The 18,939-nt window shown below is 36.8% G+C and overlaps 1 protein-coding gene across 1 annotated transcript in view; it reads left to right on the forward strand.

Moving 5' to 3' along the window:
- ANKS1B (ankyrin repeat and sterile alpha motif domain containing 1B) overlaps positions 1–18,939 on the forward strand; it is a 450,245-nt gene that overhangs the window by 126,362 nt on the left and 304,944 nt on the right. The window contains exon 10 of the mRNA XM_019470850.1: positions 10,963–11,128. Within this exon, the coding sequence (XP_019326395.1) occupies positions 10,963–11,128 (166 nt within the window). The remainder of the gene's footprint in view (positions 1–10,962; positions 11,129–18,939) is intronic.

The following is an 18,939-nucleotide window of genomic DNA, read 5'->3' on the forward strand; positions in this document are numbered from 1 at the left end:
AGCTGAAAAGTCCTTGACTAGTGTAAGCACTACTTAGCAACAACTAAAACATCGGTGTGTTATCAACATTGTTCTCATCCTAAATGCAAAACACAGCACTGTACCAGCTACTAGGAAGAAAATTAACTCTATCCCAGCCAAAACCAGGACAAAAGTGCATGAACAAATTTGAGCTGCCTCTTAAGGATAGCTATCTTAACGTCTTTCTCCTAAGGACAATTGTTTCTCATCAGGACTGTATGACCAAAGAAGAACTGCAGACTCTCCACAGTTTGGATTGTAAGTGGCTAGAATCTCATTTTTGACCCAGAAAGAAAGATCCACTGCCGAGTGTTTCCTGTCGTCTGGCTTTAGGTGGTTCCACATGACATGCAGACTTTCTGAGTAGCAGATTTCTTTTTCTGACTAACTCTGTTTCCTCACCGTGAAATTATGAAAGGATCTTGAGTTTGCAAATTACTTGAGTGTATGTTAACTTTAAGCATTTACATTGCTATTTTGAAGTTGAGTTACTCATTTGTTGAAATATAAGAAATTAGTTGAATCAGAACGTAGAGCAATAGAATCAGTAGGCAAAGAGTTTTGTGTACTTTTTACCATCTTTTTTGTATGAAACACTGACATAGTAGTTTGTTCACATATGAAGGAAGGTCACACAGCATTAATAGAGAATACCTGTAGTAAAAGTACTACATACAGCTAGTGTGACTGCAAATCTGGGGCAAGATTCCTGAATTCTGGCCAAATAGACATATGATTCTGTGGTAGCTGTTCTGAAACTGGACTCTTGCAGTGAACCTATAGAAAGTTAAGTAAGTTCAAATTTCATTGAAAATGTGACATTGGTTCCCTTATAATCCTTATTCACTTCATTTTATATAATCTCCATATTCTCAGTTTCCGTTATGCAATAACTAAGGCTGAGATTTGCAATAAATAAGTAGATTATCATACAATAGAAATCATTATAGTAACAATTAAAGCAGTAGTGCTTTGACATAAAACAGTGAGATTCCTTATTTAAAGAGCCATAAAGAAGTAGCATATTTATTAGCTGAATGTTTCTCCTTCAGTGATGAGCAGTGAATTAGGTAACTATGCTGACGTGTTCTTATATTTCAGTCTTGGCTAATTGAGTTTAACATGGCCAAGTCAGTCCTCATAAAATTGCCAAGTATGTAGGCAGTATGATAAGATAGCACTGGATGATGGAACTTTTTGTATCCATAAAGCTAAATATCCATGTTATGAATGTTAGTGGGTTTTGGCACGTTTTTGGCCAGGAAACAGCAGAGTTCATAGGGTCCCATTCAGAACTATGGTTCTGAACTATGATCCGAAATAGGAAATTACTGGGTTCTTTAAGAACGCAGGAGATACGGACACCATTGTATTAACATTTGTCTACTACTATTGTGCCTATTTCTCCCTTTTTAATGGAATAATTTATTTTACAGTTTTTAAATACCTATTCTAACTTCCAGTATGAATTTACTTTCCCTCTGATTGTCTCTTACTGTTAGGTTCAGCTTTCACACCAGGCTTACTGTAGACAAAGGTTATTTGGTCCTATTTAATTAGAAGGTACTAACTTTTACAAACTTGGCATGCATCCTGGGACCTTTAAAGAACAATTTCAAAATGTTGTTCCTCTGTTGATTTTGTTTCTCATTTTCTCTTCAGTGTGTACCAGATAAAGGTATTATTCACAACAAAGATGTTCATTTCTGATAATATGACTTTCAATAACTTTAATATTTGGAAAAACATTTTCTTGTTCTTTCTGTTTTCCTGTAGGAGCATGTGTAGGAGGGGTTTCTTTTAAGAGCGTCTTGGCTTACACTATTGCAGTAATAACTTTTATACTAAACATAATTATTTTTTTATTTCTTCAGTATCAAACTGGAAAACTTTTAAACATGGGATATTCCCTTTCCTAAAATAGCAACTGTTTATTTGTAGCTTCTATTAAATCCATTATGTATGGCGTCAAGTAGTTGGTTTCTATTGTGCAAATTTGTGAAAGTATTTACATGACTTCAGAACAAGATGCATGGGCAGATACAGAATATTTTCTAAAAATGCACAGATTATTCGTAACAGATAATGGATTAGCACACTTTGGTAGTAAAGCTTTCTTTTCAAAGAAAATGTCTTCCATAATGTCTCATTTTAGTGATGTTACCTGCCCTCCAATCAAGTCAGTTTGCAGTTCTAGTGTTCTTTTCTGCTTTATGTTAATAGTGAAAATTACTCTTCACACAGATGATGTGTTTTGCTTCCAAATTTACTTAGGTGTATTCAATTCCTTTCTCCCTCTATAGCAACTCATGTATTTTTCATTTACTGGCACAGTAATTAATAGGAATGAAGCTATAAAATGTGAGAAAATTTCAGCCTGTCTGCTTAACATAGAGTAGTGTGTTAATTTTTTTTCTGCATTTGCTGTCTAGTAAATACTGACTCCACTTCAGGGTTTCTCAATATATAACATTTTCTACGGTTTTGGCCCTTATAATATGAGGGATTATTTTACTTCATGTCTGCTGTTTCTATTGGAAACCTAAGATTGGTAAGTTTTAGTAGAGTAGGAGACAAAACTTGTTTAAGAGCTGGACCAAGCCTATGGGTTTTTCAGCTGGGGAGAAGCAGCATGAATGGTTCACTGCCTTGTGGTCCAAAGGCAGAACTATAAATTCTCATTCACTCTTTCTGTTCATATTTCACACCTACTCTTAGGCACATTCAAAAACGTTAGCCCAAAGTGGAAAACATTTCTTTTACTGGCTTAGGAGAAAGTGATTTAACAGTGACTTTAAAAAAAATTTTGTGATGCTCAAAATGAATCTGTCAGTTGTTAGTCACATATTATTGGGATCCCTGTAAGTCAAGAGATCTACCACTCTTTCTATAAAACTGTTGTGATCCTTTTCTTATGAATAAGAAAACCCTCTGTTTTTTAAGTGAAGAGGTCGGATTATGTAACAAACTGATATTGTGTAAAATGTCCCTTCATAACCACCTTCAAATCTTTGGGCTGTTACCAAATGAAGTCCAGAGCCTGACAAAGTACACATGTATTTATCAGTCTCTGGGAAAGAGGAAAGCAGTTTCTTTCTTCTGACTGCAGTAGATACCAGAAGAGCCTTCCTCCTGTTCTGTGTGTTTTGAACTTTGAAGCTGACACCCTTGGAACTGTGACGCTCTTCTCAGCCTTTTCATTCACCTTCTGAGACATCTTCTGGCCCAAACTGCTCACTTTCCAATGAGTTATTTTATCTCTTACTAGAGAAAATGTTGTATGAAAATAAATGTTTGTATGGGCCCTCCTTCAGATATGAAGTTCTGGCTATAAAATGATATCTGAATACTTTGACAAAGATTAATTAGTGGTTTTATTATCATACTTAGTAATGCATAATATTCTATTCTTAATTTTTTCATTCTTATTTTTTTTAATTTACCAAAATTTGCCCCATGTATTGAACTAAATGCTTTCTCTGTGTGTGTTTTTAAAACCTAGGCATTAGAGCATAAGCAACTTGCAGAGAAGTATTGTTTCCATGGAGCTGAGGTTTCAGCTCATTTTATCTTTTTAATATAATAGCCTTTATTTTAAATAGGCATTTTCCTATAGCTTGATATTCAAACGACATTTTTTTTGTTTAATGTTGTTCATGAAAACTGGAAAAAATGGGAGGATATTTAACCTGGAAATTACTTTCTAGTTTGTAATTGCATTTTGTCCAGATAAACTAAGAATCATTTATTAAACCAGTTATTGTATTATGCTACATAGCCACACACAACCATTACCATTTGCATAAACCAGATTATGTAGACTTGCAGTATATTCTTTGTCACAGTGAGTTATTTATTAGAGGAAGCATCTGCTCTTTTTCATGGCCTGAATGTTGTATGCATGGGAAAGCATGTAACATGACTACAACAATCTAACTTCATTTGAAATTCTGAATATCTGCCAGATAGAATTATGAAAACTCTGCATAAAATACAGTGATATGTTTCTGCTGCTGAGGTTAACACTGCATTCATTATGCTCACAATTTACCCATATTTTCAGACATTTATAGTTTAGGCTACATTAGTGAGTTTTGTATTGTAAAGCTTTGTAGGAACCTTTAGCTTTCAGGGATTGACATCTGTAGAGTTTTCATACGAAATTTTAGATTCTAAACAAGATATGTGAAAATATGCATTTGAAAAGGAGAGGATAAACTTACATGTGGGATGCTGTGTAAATAATGCTCATTTTTCCTCAAACACAAAGTTTGAAAAAGCAGATCTGACTTTTTCGAATGGTTTCCGAAAAATTATGCATCATCTTTACATTTCTAACAATATAAATATAGAAGACAACAAATCTAGCATGTTTTTTAAAATGAACGTTTTTCTCAGCTCTGTGGAAGGCTTACTGAAACTTACAAAGGCTGTTTCAGGTGCTGGCAGGAAAGAATTATTTTGGATAACTTTGTACATGTATTATTCCTACAACAGCAAACCCACTGTTTTAGATGTTTCATGAGAGGGTAAAAGAGAATACCCTTTTAAAATCTATATTATAAATACTTTGTGCAGACCAGAGTAGATCCTCCAGTGTCATTACCTTTGAATGAGATTATTGGGGATTTTCCAGATTCTGTAATATATCATGAAGTGAACCTTATTATCTGTTCTATGACAAATTACATATTCAGGTGTTTCTAGCTGTTTTAACAATGAACATTTATCATAGTTTGACTCATGAAAAATTATTCTAATTACATGATACTATAAAAATTACTTTGGTTAAATTATTAGTAATAGATAAAAGTGTTTATACTAGCCATAAAATTATAGTAATATTCCTGATTTCTTTCAATGGAGAGGCAGTCAAAATAAATATTTCACCATCTAGTTGTGTTTTGGGGTTATGATGACATAGGAAATACTTTCAATTGTTTTTGCTCAGTACATTATAGTGACAAACTCACACAACACCCTTCAGGTTTGGGCATTCTCCCCACCACCTTGCTGCACGTCAAAAAAGTATCCTAATTATTTTCAGTCACTGGTCAGGACTTCTTTCTTGCTTGAATTCTTGATTCCTCTCAGAAACCTTTGGTTACTTATCATGAATATTTCAGTGTGAAATGTCCCAATCCAACAATGTTATACATCAGCCTGTTTACAAACATCAATAAGTATGTTTGATGCAAACACACTCAGACCAGATATAAGGAAGAAATTTTTTATGACGAGGGTGGTGAAGCACTGGCACAGGTTGCCCAGAGAGGTGGTGGATGCCCCATCCCTGGAAACGTTCAAGGTCAGATTGGACGGGGCTCTGAGCAACCTGACCTAGTTGAAGATGTCCCTGCCCACGGCAGAGGGGTTGGACTAGATGACCTTTAGAGGTCCCTTCCAACCCAAAATAATTCTATGATCTATTATATAAATGGCATAAATGCAATAGTCATTGCTCACTCTCACGGTAATCATCAGCTTTGGGCTGACAGAACGTTTAGGATCAATAACTCTCCAAAGTTTTGTTAATAGAAGTATCATAGTACTCTCCTAAAGAACAACTAGGCAGAATTTATCCCACTACGATGGAAGAAGAGCTGCTTGGATTCTTCATGCTGGTCCGCTGGCATGCAGCAAGCCAGGAGAGAAGATACGATACCTTGGTGGATCTCAAGGGGTATGTCAGAATTTAATAGCAGTTCTTCGTTATCTATAGAAATGAAAAAGAAATTTTCTAAAGGTGGCAGATATATTGCATTTTTCCTTTCTACATTTATGAGAATATTTCTTCTTTAAGGTTTATTATTCAGAAGAAAGGAAACCCTGGGTATCTTACTTCCACTTCTTGTTCTTATATGTTTGCAGATAATAAATAATTATAGCCATAAAGTTTTCTTTAAAAGTCTGAATTATCTGAAAATATAATTTAAAACCATTGAAACTGCCCCCTAACCATTCTTTTTCTAAACCAGTGTCCTTAACTTATATTTTCAAGTATAAATATGCATAGGGGCATTCTTGCTCCCCATACTTTCCAAAAAAGTGCCTTAGGGCTAAAATAACTATTTCTTCTAACCTTTGTGATTCTTATTAGGTGTCTTACATAAACTGTGAGGACAGTTAGTGTTTAATGACAAGGAAATCATGTATCAGAGAGACTTAAGCAAATCCAGATCTAGTAAGTTTTCAAATAGCAGGATACGGTGTGGCCTTCAGCTGTGAATAGTCTAGACTCCAGGAGGTCAAGACAACTGTTCATAAATTTAGAATTTTTAAGTTATAAATAAGTTAATAATTGCCTGGTGAGACACAACATACCTACAAGTATTATCACTGTCATGAATGAGATGTAACAGTACATCTTTAAAGAACAGTTTTTCTGCTGTTGCTCATCAGGCAGTCATGTCTGACTGTGACGTGTTGTCCCATGTTCCAGGGAAGTAATAAAACTTCAACTGACCTGATTTCTATAGGAAAGGACATGGATGGTATGAAAAATTTTCAGTTAAATACAAATTCTATCTTCTCGTCAAAATGTCAGTTCAGATTAGATGCCTACTGAGCCTCTATCACTTTATTCTTAGGTCATACAAACACAAATTTGTGTATGCTGCTTATATCTCAGTCCTTGAGCATACATCATTCAGACTGATTCTTATAAGGAATGCAAGACTATCTAGAAGGCAGAAGCAAGAGTAGCTAGAAGCTTGGCAGAAATGTGGAAAAAAGGCCTAACTCAACGTCATGTAGTTTTTGAAGATTTACTCATGTTATGGAATATTGTTTCACACTTGTATATAACCATTTGCAATTGCCATATAAATATTTCAGAAGCAAATTCATTCCCACTGATCAACAATCACATCCTCCCCTCTCCCCCCCCTTTCTATTTTCTAGTCCTGTTTAGGCTTCAGATTTCATGATAGGTATTACATGAGCATATGCTCAGAAGAGACCCAGCTGGCTGGAAGCCTCTGAGTAAGGGCCATGGTGCGTCCCTGGCATGTGCTCTGCAACTTCAATCTCACATTGCTGTTTCTTTCTACAAGGCAAAAATCTAATTTATATTTTATCAGTACGGGCAACTGTTCTCTAATGCTTTCCCAGTGACTCACCCACTCTCACTCTTCTCTTTTTCTCTCACTTCTATTGTGTATGTATTTTTATCCTTTCCACAAAAATACTTATTTTAATGTACTGGCAGCCCAGCACATTACTTTTATGAAGTTGTAATTTCAAATAAGAACTAATTCTGACTTAATAGTGGTAGTCAGCTACATGTGTCATCTTCAACTTTTTGGAATAGTTTACAGAAGTTAGTGATTGAATAATCTCTAATTTAATTTAAAAGAATTAAATTCAGATTATTTTGATTTCCGGACTAAAGATTCAACTGTAATGGAAGAGTATTTCTTTAGAAGTTTTTATTATGCAGATGAAAATATCTAGGACATGTAGGATTACTGTAGAGTTACTGCTCATTGCAGTGGGTGAGGTGAGACAACAGAACTGATGTTATTGAGAAGAATGCTGAAGAGCTTTTAATCTTAGAAAAAAACAGAATCACATTGCTTGATGCCTGATACTTGAAGACAATTTTATGTCATCTGCTAACATCTAACTTGAACTAGTTTAGAGCTTAAAAATTTCTAGAATATGCTCAGTACCTGCAAAATGGAGAACACAGTGCAGCAACCAGAACACTTTACATTGCTTTTCTCCAGCAATGAGAAGTTTGTCTTTTTTACTACATATGCACTTTTAAATTAAGGCTTATCATCTTCACTTAATCAGTTGATAGGATTCCAGACTTTTTAAAGTATTAACAATTCTTTTTAAGTTCTGCTTGGCATACTATTATCATATTTGCTTTATTAGGGAGAGATTTAGGAAGAATATACTTGTCAGTAATTTACATTCCAACCATATTCTCAGTAACCCCATCATTTTTTTTTATTCTTCTCTGACATTTATATTCTTGCAATGTTAATTACAGAATGTTGAATAACATTCAGAAAATCAAATTGAATGTTAAGAGCAATTAGGAAAAGAGTAGAGTACAAAAGAGGGAACATCATTATGTCAGTATGAATACTTGTTGAGCCCTCATCTTGAATGCCATGTGAAAATCTGATCCCTGTCACATCACTGAAGACTGAGAGGGTGAGGGGTGACAGGGATGGTCAAAAGGCTGGAACAGCTGGGTGAGTAGATTAGAATTTCTCATTCCCTAAAGGAGAGGACAGAGGGAAGTGGGATAGAGGTCTGTGAAATCACAAGGAGAGGATAAGTAAAGAACAACCATTCGTTGCCTTCTAAAGTACAAGAATTAGGGATGTCAAACTTGGTGAGATAGCTAAAAACAAAATGGGGTGCATGCAAACTGTAAAAAGGGACATGTGCTCTAAAGGCAACTTGAGAAGGTAATTTTTGAAAGTTTGATTGGTGGACATGCAAAACAAAGCACCTTTTGATTTTGAAGTGTGGGACCCTCAAAGGGTTGTAGGAGGAGAAGTACTACTACATGCTTGTCCTGGTCTTGTGCTTGTCTCACTGTTCTCTAGGCCAGCACTGTTGGCTGCCTTTGTAGACAGAATATTGGGTGACATAGATATAAACTATCAGCCAATGTCTATTCTTATGTTTCATATATCAATTTTTAATGGCTTTTTTCTGTAGCTGAATTAAGGAGCTGAGCAGGGTTTCACTTCGGTGTTTGGTGACAATTTTAAGGCGGCACTATTTCTTCATGGGCTCCTCTAGGCAGATTTACTCTAGGGTTTTGACATTCTGATTTACTCTTATAGAAACTTGTATGTACAAGGACTAAATTGAAGTCTGCTGTTCTAGTCATTGCTTTGGTAAATAAATTTTTGCCTCTGTCTTTTTGCAGCAGACTTAAATGGACAAGGTAGAAATTCCTTTTTCTCAAGGTAGGAAGGAATCCTCCTCTTGTCCTGCAGTTGCACTTCAGCCACTTCGATGCCTCCACATTACACAGTGCAGTCTAGGAAGAAATATTTTCTATATTTATTGTGATAAAAAGGCAGGAATATAGTACAGAGTTAACAGTGCTGTTATTTATACATTACAAGGTTTTTAAAATCATCTCTAATTTAAACCTAAGGTTTCAACTCATGCACATTTATTCCAGTAATAAAACTCTGTATTTATAAACTTCTTGATTTCACTTGTACTCTTCCTAATATCCATGCTTCGTTTTATGCAAGTGTTATTTGCAGGATGTAAAATAAAATAAAAAAGCTTTTTTTTTTTTTTTTACAGGATGTGGGCTGCAGGAATAATTTTCTGTTAACTTCATTTAAGGAATGAGATGGCTGAAGTTTAAAAAGTTGTATTTGGAGCTGCAGTAAGCCCACTTACAAACTTTGTTCTGTCTTTGGAGTCTGCTAGCTGAAACTAGTTAACTATTAGATATATCAGTAAAATTGCTAATACAGAGAGCTCATACTCTGACTAGACATAAAGAGGAAAGGGTAAAAAAGGTAGAGATGCAATCACATTCCTCTTTTAGGCATGTTTTTTTGAACACTGACTGCTAATCTTGCATTGTTTGCTAGTACATACTCATTTTTTATTACAAATGCTTGTTAGTATTCTGTTTATTTTATTTTGTATGATTTTTTCCCTGTTAACTGTTTCCAGTATTCATTTTCAAGTTCTTTATTCAGTGGTGGGTTAACATAGGAGTCATTTAAAATTTGGTTCTATTGAAATCATCAAGTAGAATTTTGAAGGGGAGCTCCTGTTGCTGCCATCTCAACCCTATCCTTTGAGAGGCCTTGAATTATTACCAGATTATGAACATTCATAAAAATCAGGTCACGACACAACGAGCAGGAAAAACTGCAAAAAGTTCGGTAGTGTAGTGGTCCACTAACAGTATAAATCATTTACCTAAAAAAGGGACTGTTATCTACAGCCATAGTTTACCTTGGGCAATATGAGTTGTTCTTGTTGAAGAAATTGTTATTCCACATCCTGTTCTCTTCATCACATTCTTCAACCATTTTCTGAGTAGTGCTATGATAATATCTAACCGTCAGGGTGCTTTATGGCCCTTTGCATTTTATTATATCATATTTGATTTATGTGCGGTGCTTGACTTTCCCAGGCACCTGTATGTCCAATGTAATAAAGATGTGGAAATATGTCTTTGCCCATGCAATTGCTTTCTGCCAGGATTAAAAAAAAAAAAAAATCACAAATCAAGAATCTCTGGTGAAACTGTATGGTATCTTATTCTTCATGTTCTAAAGCAGAGACAGTCTGCTTGATTGGACAGTTTAGTGTACCAGCAAAACTTCTGACTAATTCCTTTTTTCCCTCCCTCAACATTTGCTAATGATGGGAATTCACTATACGTATTACTGTTAAGGGACCTTGAGCCATTTGCTGTGCACTCAAATATAGAGCAGTAATTCATTTTCATTTACAACCTGGGATTCTGCCATCAAAATTTAGACGGCATATCTTTAGCTTTCTTATATATAATATAAACATATTGTAAAACCATCCCCAAAGAGAAAGTAATTGCAGTGGTTAATGTAATTGTCACTTTCATGAGATATAATTAAAAAAATTGAATAAGAGATATCCACTTTATTAGAACCTAGCAAAGCAGGTATGGCAAGACCAGTTATGTTGGAGCTTTTGCTAAATACAAAGTTTGATGAATAAAGACATTTCTGTAACTAAAAAAGAACTTAATTACACAAAAATTTAAAGAAGCAAGAAATGTTATCTTCTAGCGTGCAAGTAATCCTTCCAGTCTGTTACAATTTGGATTTCAGCAGAATGCGGTATTTAATTTGCTGAATTTTAAACCCTGCTAGCCAGAGTTATTGAACCTGGTTCTTTTCCTGTGTCATCTGAGAAATCTCTCTCTTACCTACTTAAATTTTTGCATTTCAGGAATCTTACTCAAAGAAGAGAGGTTATGCATTGGAAGCAATACCCTCTGTACCTCTGGATGCAGTTCCTTCAGAAAATGACAGCAGTCTTTGTGATTCGATAGACATAGCAGTGACCAAAAAACCTTGTTCCCTAGAGATAGCAAGAGTACCTTCCTCAAGACCAGGTAAATCACCAAATAATCCTTTACATAGTCTTTGGTGTAAGTGTAATGTTATAGAGGGTGTAGAATTATATATAGAAGGTATAGGTTTATATTTTTAAGAATACAGTACTCTGTTTACTTATCACAGCGTGATTATAGTCTTCCGTTAGCTACCATAAGAGCTTAATATCAGAATAAAGATTAATAGCAAAATGCTGTAGAAGGGAAAACAAAGCAGAGGTTTAAATAATTTCCTAGATAAAGATAAGAAGATTGCAAAAAGCCAAATTAGAAATCGAATTTCTTTAAGCCCAGCCTTTTGCAGTAATCCATTTACCAACCTGTTTCTGTTTTTAATGAAGTGCTTAGCAACAGCATTATACAACTGATTCAAAATTTAAAGTACTCTGTATTTCCATGTTACATAAAGGAAGATCTGCTCGTTTTTGAAAATGAAACAGTGAATGAGAATGGATAGAAATATTAAATGACAGTTTGGCAGACTGCTGTTTGTGTTATACAGGTTTGAAAAGCAATGAGTTACAGTAGTTAAAAAACAATAGAATTATGCATGTTCTCCAAAATTATATGCTCTCTTCCATTACCCTTGTTTGAACTCTTCATTAGTCACCACCTGGTACAGGAATTTCAGAATATAATAATTTCACTATACGTAATTGGACTGAGAGTCTGCTTTGACAAATGGCAGTTCTCAGCAGCACAGACCTATTTGAAATGGGCAATTGGCTTTTCGACCTGTGCTGTCTTGATTATGAATCATGATTTGGGAAATACGTAAGAATGACAGATGATTGTTGACTAACATCATGTTACCTATCATCTAGTCTGTATAAAGGGAAGCACCTTCTTGATTTCACAGCTGAACTAGAATTGGAAGGGTGCTAAAGCTGTATCAGGCACAGTATATAAGGGCCAGATATCAAGATACAGCTTTGGAGTCCGCAGGGTGAGGTGGAGTGGATCATGATTCCCACCTCTCCATAAAATTTGGGCTAAAGAAGACTTGAGGGAACCTGCATTAGGAACAGTGATCTAAGAGGTGGCACAAAATAGGATAGCATCTTTATAGCATAGTTGCGCAGAGTGGACCAGAATCTGACTCGAACATGAGCACGACTACTTGTGTAACTGAAGGTTTACTTTGTTGATGTTTTTTTGGCTCTGATAATCTAAAAAATTAGCAGACTGTTGTCGTGGTTTAACCTCAGGCGGCAACTGAGCCCCACGCAGCCGCTCGCTCACTCCCCCCCGGTGGGATGGGGGAGAGAATCGGAAGGGTAAAAGTGAGAAAACTCGTGGGTTGAGATAAAGACAGTTTAATAGGTAAAGCAAAAGCCGCACACGCAAGCAAAGCAAAACAAGGAATTCATTCACTACTTCCCATCGGCAGGCAGGTGTTCAGCCATCTCCAGGAAAGCAGGGCTCCATCACGCGTAACGGTTACTTGGGAAGACAAACGCCATCACTCCAAACATCCCCCCCTTCCTTCTTCTTCCCCCAGCTTTATATACTGAGCATGACATCACATGGTATGGAATATCCCTTTGGCCAGTTTGGGTCAGCTGTCCTGGCTCTGCCCCCTCCCAGCTTCTTGTGCACCTCCAGCCTTCTCAGTCGGTAGAGCATGGGGAGCTGAAAAGTCCTTGACTAGTGTAAGCACTACGTAGCAACAACTAAAACATCAGTGTGTTATCAACATTGTTCTCATCCTAAATGCAAAACACAGCACTGTACCAGCTACTGGGAAGGAAATTAACTCTATCCCTGCCGAAACCAGGACAACTGTGCAGGACAATATTATGGGTTGTTGTTCACTAGAGGAAGAAAATGCCATATTATCCTTGTTTTTCAGACTTCTACTTGATTAATCACCATAAACATACATATTGCAATGGGAAGACTGCCATACCTCTACCCCATAAATTGGCCGAGGGAGTTCATTATCTGCCTCCGTAGTAATGGGGCTCAACTACAAAGCTTTCCATTGCAATTAGTATTAAAAAAAAAAAGATAGACTTTTTGCTAGTTAAAATGCCAGGCTTTGGAAGTGTGCTGTCTGCTGAACACAGGTATTTTTCTTAGGCATAGTAAGTCCATTAAGATCAGTATGAAAAACAGATCCTAAAAAGGACATTTTTAGGTCTTAATCTGGAAATATGTTTTGTGTATGGTGAAATATGGTGTGTATCAGAGGCCCAGAGAATAACCAAGGAAGCTGTAGGACATTCATGAGGGCACCCATCATCTTTATAAGATTTAACAAGGTCAATGAGTTGACAATACAACTGTACTGTAATGCCTTCTGTCTTAGCTTTCCGTATACCACTGTGATCTTTTCCTTGGCATTTTATTGGGAAGAACATTTGGCTGTATAGATAAGCAGATTCCAAAATGTGATTTTATTTTAAGCTGTAAACGTAGTAGTTATCTTAACTGGCCTGGCTTGTAAGCTATAGCTGTAATCGAGCTGGCCGTTATCGTATACTACGAATGGCCTAAATGAAATCAACTATGTCACTCACAGTTATAAGGTATTTAACACTATGCATAATTGTATGTGAATGTCAGCCTGCCACTTCAGTTCATACAGATTTATTGCTTGAATACGTTATGTATGATTACAGAGTTCCTTCATTTAAAACAAATACCTAATTTGCATGCCTTTTTTCCTGAGTTTCCCTATTTTTGTGTCACTGAGGCATGCTGTTGTTGGGAATACTGTTTCAAACTGCTGCACTATGTCATGTGTAGTGTTCATTTCAAAGCATGAGGCAGCAATTTGAACATGAAATTGCATCTGTCAGTTTCCTTTCCCTAGGTGGTAGGACACTGATCAACTCTCCCCACTGTCCGGGCATTACTACCTCTTGGCAGTAGAAGTGAGGCTGACTGCCCTCAGTGACTGAAAATTCTCCTTTCCTATATTGAGAGGAAAGGTCATTCTGGCTGGCCTTTCAAGCTGTAGAGCTGCATGTTGTAACTATTATCTGCCCTGCCAGTAAAGTCCTAACAGGTTGGGAATAGTCACCTTGCCAGTCATAATTCTCTGATCTACTGGGGAGAAAACCAGACTGCTCTGTAGGTCTCCATATTATCTTTAATTTCCTGAATCTTATTCTTGAACTGGTAGGGAATAGCAGAGGATGAGAACTCCATGCACCAAATGGTAAAGGATTGTTAGATATAAGGGAGAAAAACTGAACAGAAAGGGAATAAAAGTAGTCATAAAGTTTGTTACTTCCACTTGTGAAATCCTATGTTGTGTCAGTTTTATGTCTGTTTGCAAGAAATTAGGTTTATATAGGAAGAAGAACAGTTACATTATTGGTTTATGCTGGCAGCTAAAACAATTGCTTCTAATTAGGACTGATCTAAGAATAAAAAAGACTGCATGTGTGTCTGAGTTTAAGTTAAGCTGTTCTTTGTTTCTGGAGCTGATTGATAGGACAAAGTTGGCAGAGTGTGTTAGCATCTCTGTCTCAGTATCTCTGCTTTTAAACTAACAGTTAAGACTTGATAGGAATATTCTGAAATACTGCACTCTTTGAGACAAATTTTTCTGCTAAGTAAAATACGAATTTGGATTTAAAATTTCATAAATCAATCTCAAAATTAATTTCATAAATTAATTGATTTGTGAATCAATCTTACTAATCTTTCTGTTGGGCTATTCCAGAACGGTATCCTCATTCCTTTAAACTAGACGTTTCTACTAGTCATTTTAATTTTTAGACTGCCCTTCCATTAAAAAAAAAAAAAAAAATCACATGACGTATTTAACCTTGAAAAATAACCATAAAATTTTATTAGTTCATAAGGCATGCATTAGTATTGCCCTTTTGATCTTAAGGATGTAATTAAATTTTGTGAACTGTAGTAACAAATCATCTCGGAAAAGGTGTAAAGTTTTAATAAATGGCTGAAGCTCAAGGCACTAGATAATTCTAATGCTAAAGTAGGCATTGACATGTTTCTTCATGAAGTTAGTGTGTTTTTGATCGGTTATCTAGTGTCTAGGATACTGGTAGCAGAAGTTCAGGTGCAGCGCCATGCTGTATTTGGGCCTATGCTGTTGAAGACCCTTACAGACTTAACTTGCATCCTTGGTAGCTTGGACGTTTTGTACTAGACTCCATCCTTGCACCTCATAATGTCATACACTTTATTTAGCAGAAATATTGAATGAAATCTGGGCTACATTACAGAAGAAATGTTAATAAATATATTTTTTTTATTGGAATTAAGTGTGTGTCCATACCCAATAGAGCAATCATATTTCTTTCAGTCTGCCTCTGTAGTTTCTACTACAGAAACTCCCTAGGAGTGAGACCAGGTGGCAGTCTATATGCTAAATTTTTAATAATAGTGAATGATGGCCAGTACTACTTAAAATATTTTTAGGTCTCATTGAGTATCATTAGGAATTAGAGAGAACTTTTCAAACTCTGTTTTTTTCATGAACAACTTGGTGAAAAAAAAATCCTCCTTTGGGAAAGTTGATCTGTCCATGCAGATTAACGAAGGTTTTAATACAGCATCTCAATAACAGGAAGAGACATTGCTGTCCATAAACTGCATGAAAATCATCCTTGGATAAGGAAGTTCTAGTTCAAGGACCTATTTTTTCCAGTTATGTTACTTTACTGTGGCTGCAGGTCGAGCAGATCTTAGTGAGCCATCTTCAACTCTGGAAAGAGCTCAGCTGTGGCAATGCAGAACTCAGTGTGGGCTGCAAAATCCAGCTGAGAAATAAGGTAAATACTTAGGGGCTTCACTTATGCTGAGCTCTCAGCCACCACACAGTCAGCAACTCCCAAGTCAGCAATGTTAAAGATAGCTCTGGTACGACTACCCTACCCAGTTACATCTAAGATACGGCTTCTGTCAAGGCGATAAAAATGTCCTTAGATATGTGATGTGTTGCCACTAGCCTGTAGCAGGCAAACACAAGGCAAGGAGTTGAAACATAAAGCAGCTATTCTGGTCATCTACCCGGTTAAATGTACTTTGTAGAAATCTGGCTGTTGTCAGTCTCATGATGGTTTTGTTATTTAGAAAAATTACTTAATTTGTGCTTAAATGCCAGCAACTTGTAAGGAGGACCATGCAAGATAATAAATCTGTAATTGATACCTTTTTCTTATAACCTCATAATCACAGCAGGGAAACTAACAAAAAATGCTTGTCTCTGAATTATTACAACATATCAAACTGTCCCCAAGCTGGCCTATCTACTGCAACATTAGGGTTTTTTTGCTTTCTCAGCCTGGCATTCCTCTCCTGTCAGTACAGTGAAAGCGAACCTGAAAATTTGTAGCTGGTGTACCAGCTCATCTCTGCTTGTATTCTCGTGTCTACTATATAACACTCTGTCAGCAATCTCATACAGATATCTAGGCTACAGTTCTTTAGAAACCTGAATTGAAAAATAGCCTAGCTGTGATAACATTTCTATCAAAGTTAAAATATGAATCTTCTACATAGTTTCCAAAATCATTAAATACTTGGCTTGGTAAATAAAGTGCTATTTGTCAGATCATCAGTTTCTGACTGACTTCCGTAACAAATCTTTGCAGCACCTATCCTGAATATTTGGACATTTCAATTCTCCAGATTGAGGCTAAGATAGCAAATGCATCTTTTCTTGTTTAATGAATTTATACCTTTGCTTTTGTGCAGTTATTTTCTAGCTATAAGCAAACCAGTGCAAAGTGGCCACAAGAAGGAACCATCACACTGCCAGATATACAAAATTGCCTGGATGAATGGAAATTCAAGAGGCTAGCCTTAGTCACCCATGCTTCATCATTTTGAAACTGTAATTGATCTGAAGGATCATGCACTAACCTTTCTGAAGTCCACTCACCCAAATTACTTCAAACAGAAGGACTGCTAGTAGAGCTGTATTTCATTTAAGCACACTTTTTAAACCAGAGATAGCAGGATATAGTGCACTTAAACACATGACCTACAGTCTAACTCCTCAGGATTAAATACTTACAGTGATTAAGAAAGATCATCTTAGCTGTGTAGAGAGAAGAGCATAATAATGGAGTCTCTTATGAAGTAGAGTAACTGCAATATATAACACTTGGTCCAGAACCATCTGAAAATAGCTAGAGTCTATGAAATTTAGCCTAATTTGACACCAGTGTTTCTGAAGCAACTGATTGTCCATAAAAGCTTTTGGTATTGTGGTGCATATTCAAAATCGTTACTACCTACCTGCCGTGAGTGCTGAATTTCCTAAGTACTAAGTCTCAGACCTGGTGTGTCAGGGAGCAGCAAGGGCCAGCTGCTCCTTCAGGGATGGGGAGGCAGGAGCGAAGGAGACTACCATGGCTGGCAGGGCAGGGGCCTCACTAGTCAGGGCCCTATCTCACCACCCATGAGCAGAGCAGACCTAGAGATCATGGCCAGGTTCAGCCAAGAGCCCAGATCATCAAGCAAGTTTGTGCTGATGAGGTAGATCTAAAGTCAAGCTAGAAAGTCAATATGCAGGTCAGGATGAGGTCCGGTGATGGCTAGGAAGGTTCGTGATGACAGGACCAGGTCCAAGGTCAAGCTGGGAAATCAGCCCATGAGTTGGGGTCTGGATGCACAGGGCAGAGGCACGGGCATAAGCACAAGACAGGCACTCCTCCAGCGTAGCTCAAGCAGGAACTAAAGGCCCCAGGCTGAGCTGAAATGGTGTCTCCAGGAAGGGGGATGTGAATGGAGAACCTCAGAAGGCTGGTCAGGGCCATTAAAGCTTATTAGTGCCTCAGGGCCTGACATCATGTATGAATGATAATCAATGTCCCTTATTCTTCTGTCTATCACTCGAGGAGACAGTATCTCCAAAGAGTATAATTCATCTGTATGTTGAGTGAGAAGTGAAGAGCCACTCAGAGCTTGTCAATAAGGAACATGAAGCATAGGTGTGTATCGTAATGTGAGTCATGCATCGGTTTGGTGGAGTAGATAACTGACAAAAGAGGCTTGCTTGTGTTTCCATAACAACCTGATAGCTGAAGTCTTTCTTAAGCAGCAAGTGGTTTCTCTTCTAAGTAATTTTTGGCCTTAGAGAAATGCTGCCATTATTAAGTAAAGTTTCCCAGTTCTCAGGATGTTTTATACAGTCTAATCCCCCTTTACCTTTAGCACAGAAAAAGATTCATAGGCCATGAAGTCTCACAGTGCCTTGACATGATGGGGATATTCCCCTTAAAGGGAGAAAACTTAGGTTCTAGCCTTTGTGTTGTTCCTTTAATAAACATCTCAAGATACATCTTAAAAATAGTTGGGGTTTTGTGCCTGTTACTCTGAATAGAAGTCTGTTTCAGAACCACTGATTTCTGTGCTAGTGATTAAGAAGCTTCTCATTTCCAACCTCAGTGTATTCATGGCCAACTGAAGTCAAGACAGAGGAACCCTAACATACTGTCTTTGGCTAAGTCAGAGCTCTCCAGCAGCTCTTCAAGAAGCAATTCTAGGCAGCCTCTGAATGATTCTGAAAATCTCTTATTGCCCTTATGCATGTCTGTCTGTATGGCCTTGTCATGGTGGCTAGAGGACTCCAAAGGGTAGTAAAATGTCACATACAGGTCTTCCAAAAGTGTGTACTCTTACTTCTGTACGTATGCATCCATTTAAGGTATTGACCTCTATAGAAATCTGGATGATATTATTTACATGCTGTGCCCTAATATCCTTGCCTTTTTCTGTGTAAGAAGAGGAGAGTGAAGTTATAAGGATTATAAGAAGACCTGAAGTGGTTGAACCGAAAAACATATTTTTTCAATTAAATGTTATGTTTAGTCCAGCCAAAA

This window comes from Aptenodytes forsteri, unplaced genomic scaffold, assembly GCF_000699145.1.
Source record: "Aptenodytes forsteri isolate BGI_AS27 unplaced genomic scaffold, ASM69914v1 Scaffold128, whole genome shotgun sequence".
Lineage (NCBI taxonomy): Eukaryota > Metazoa > Chordata > Aves > Sphenisciformes > Spheniscidae > Aptenodytes > Aptenodytes forsteri.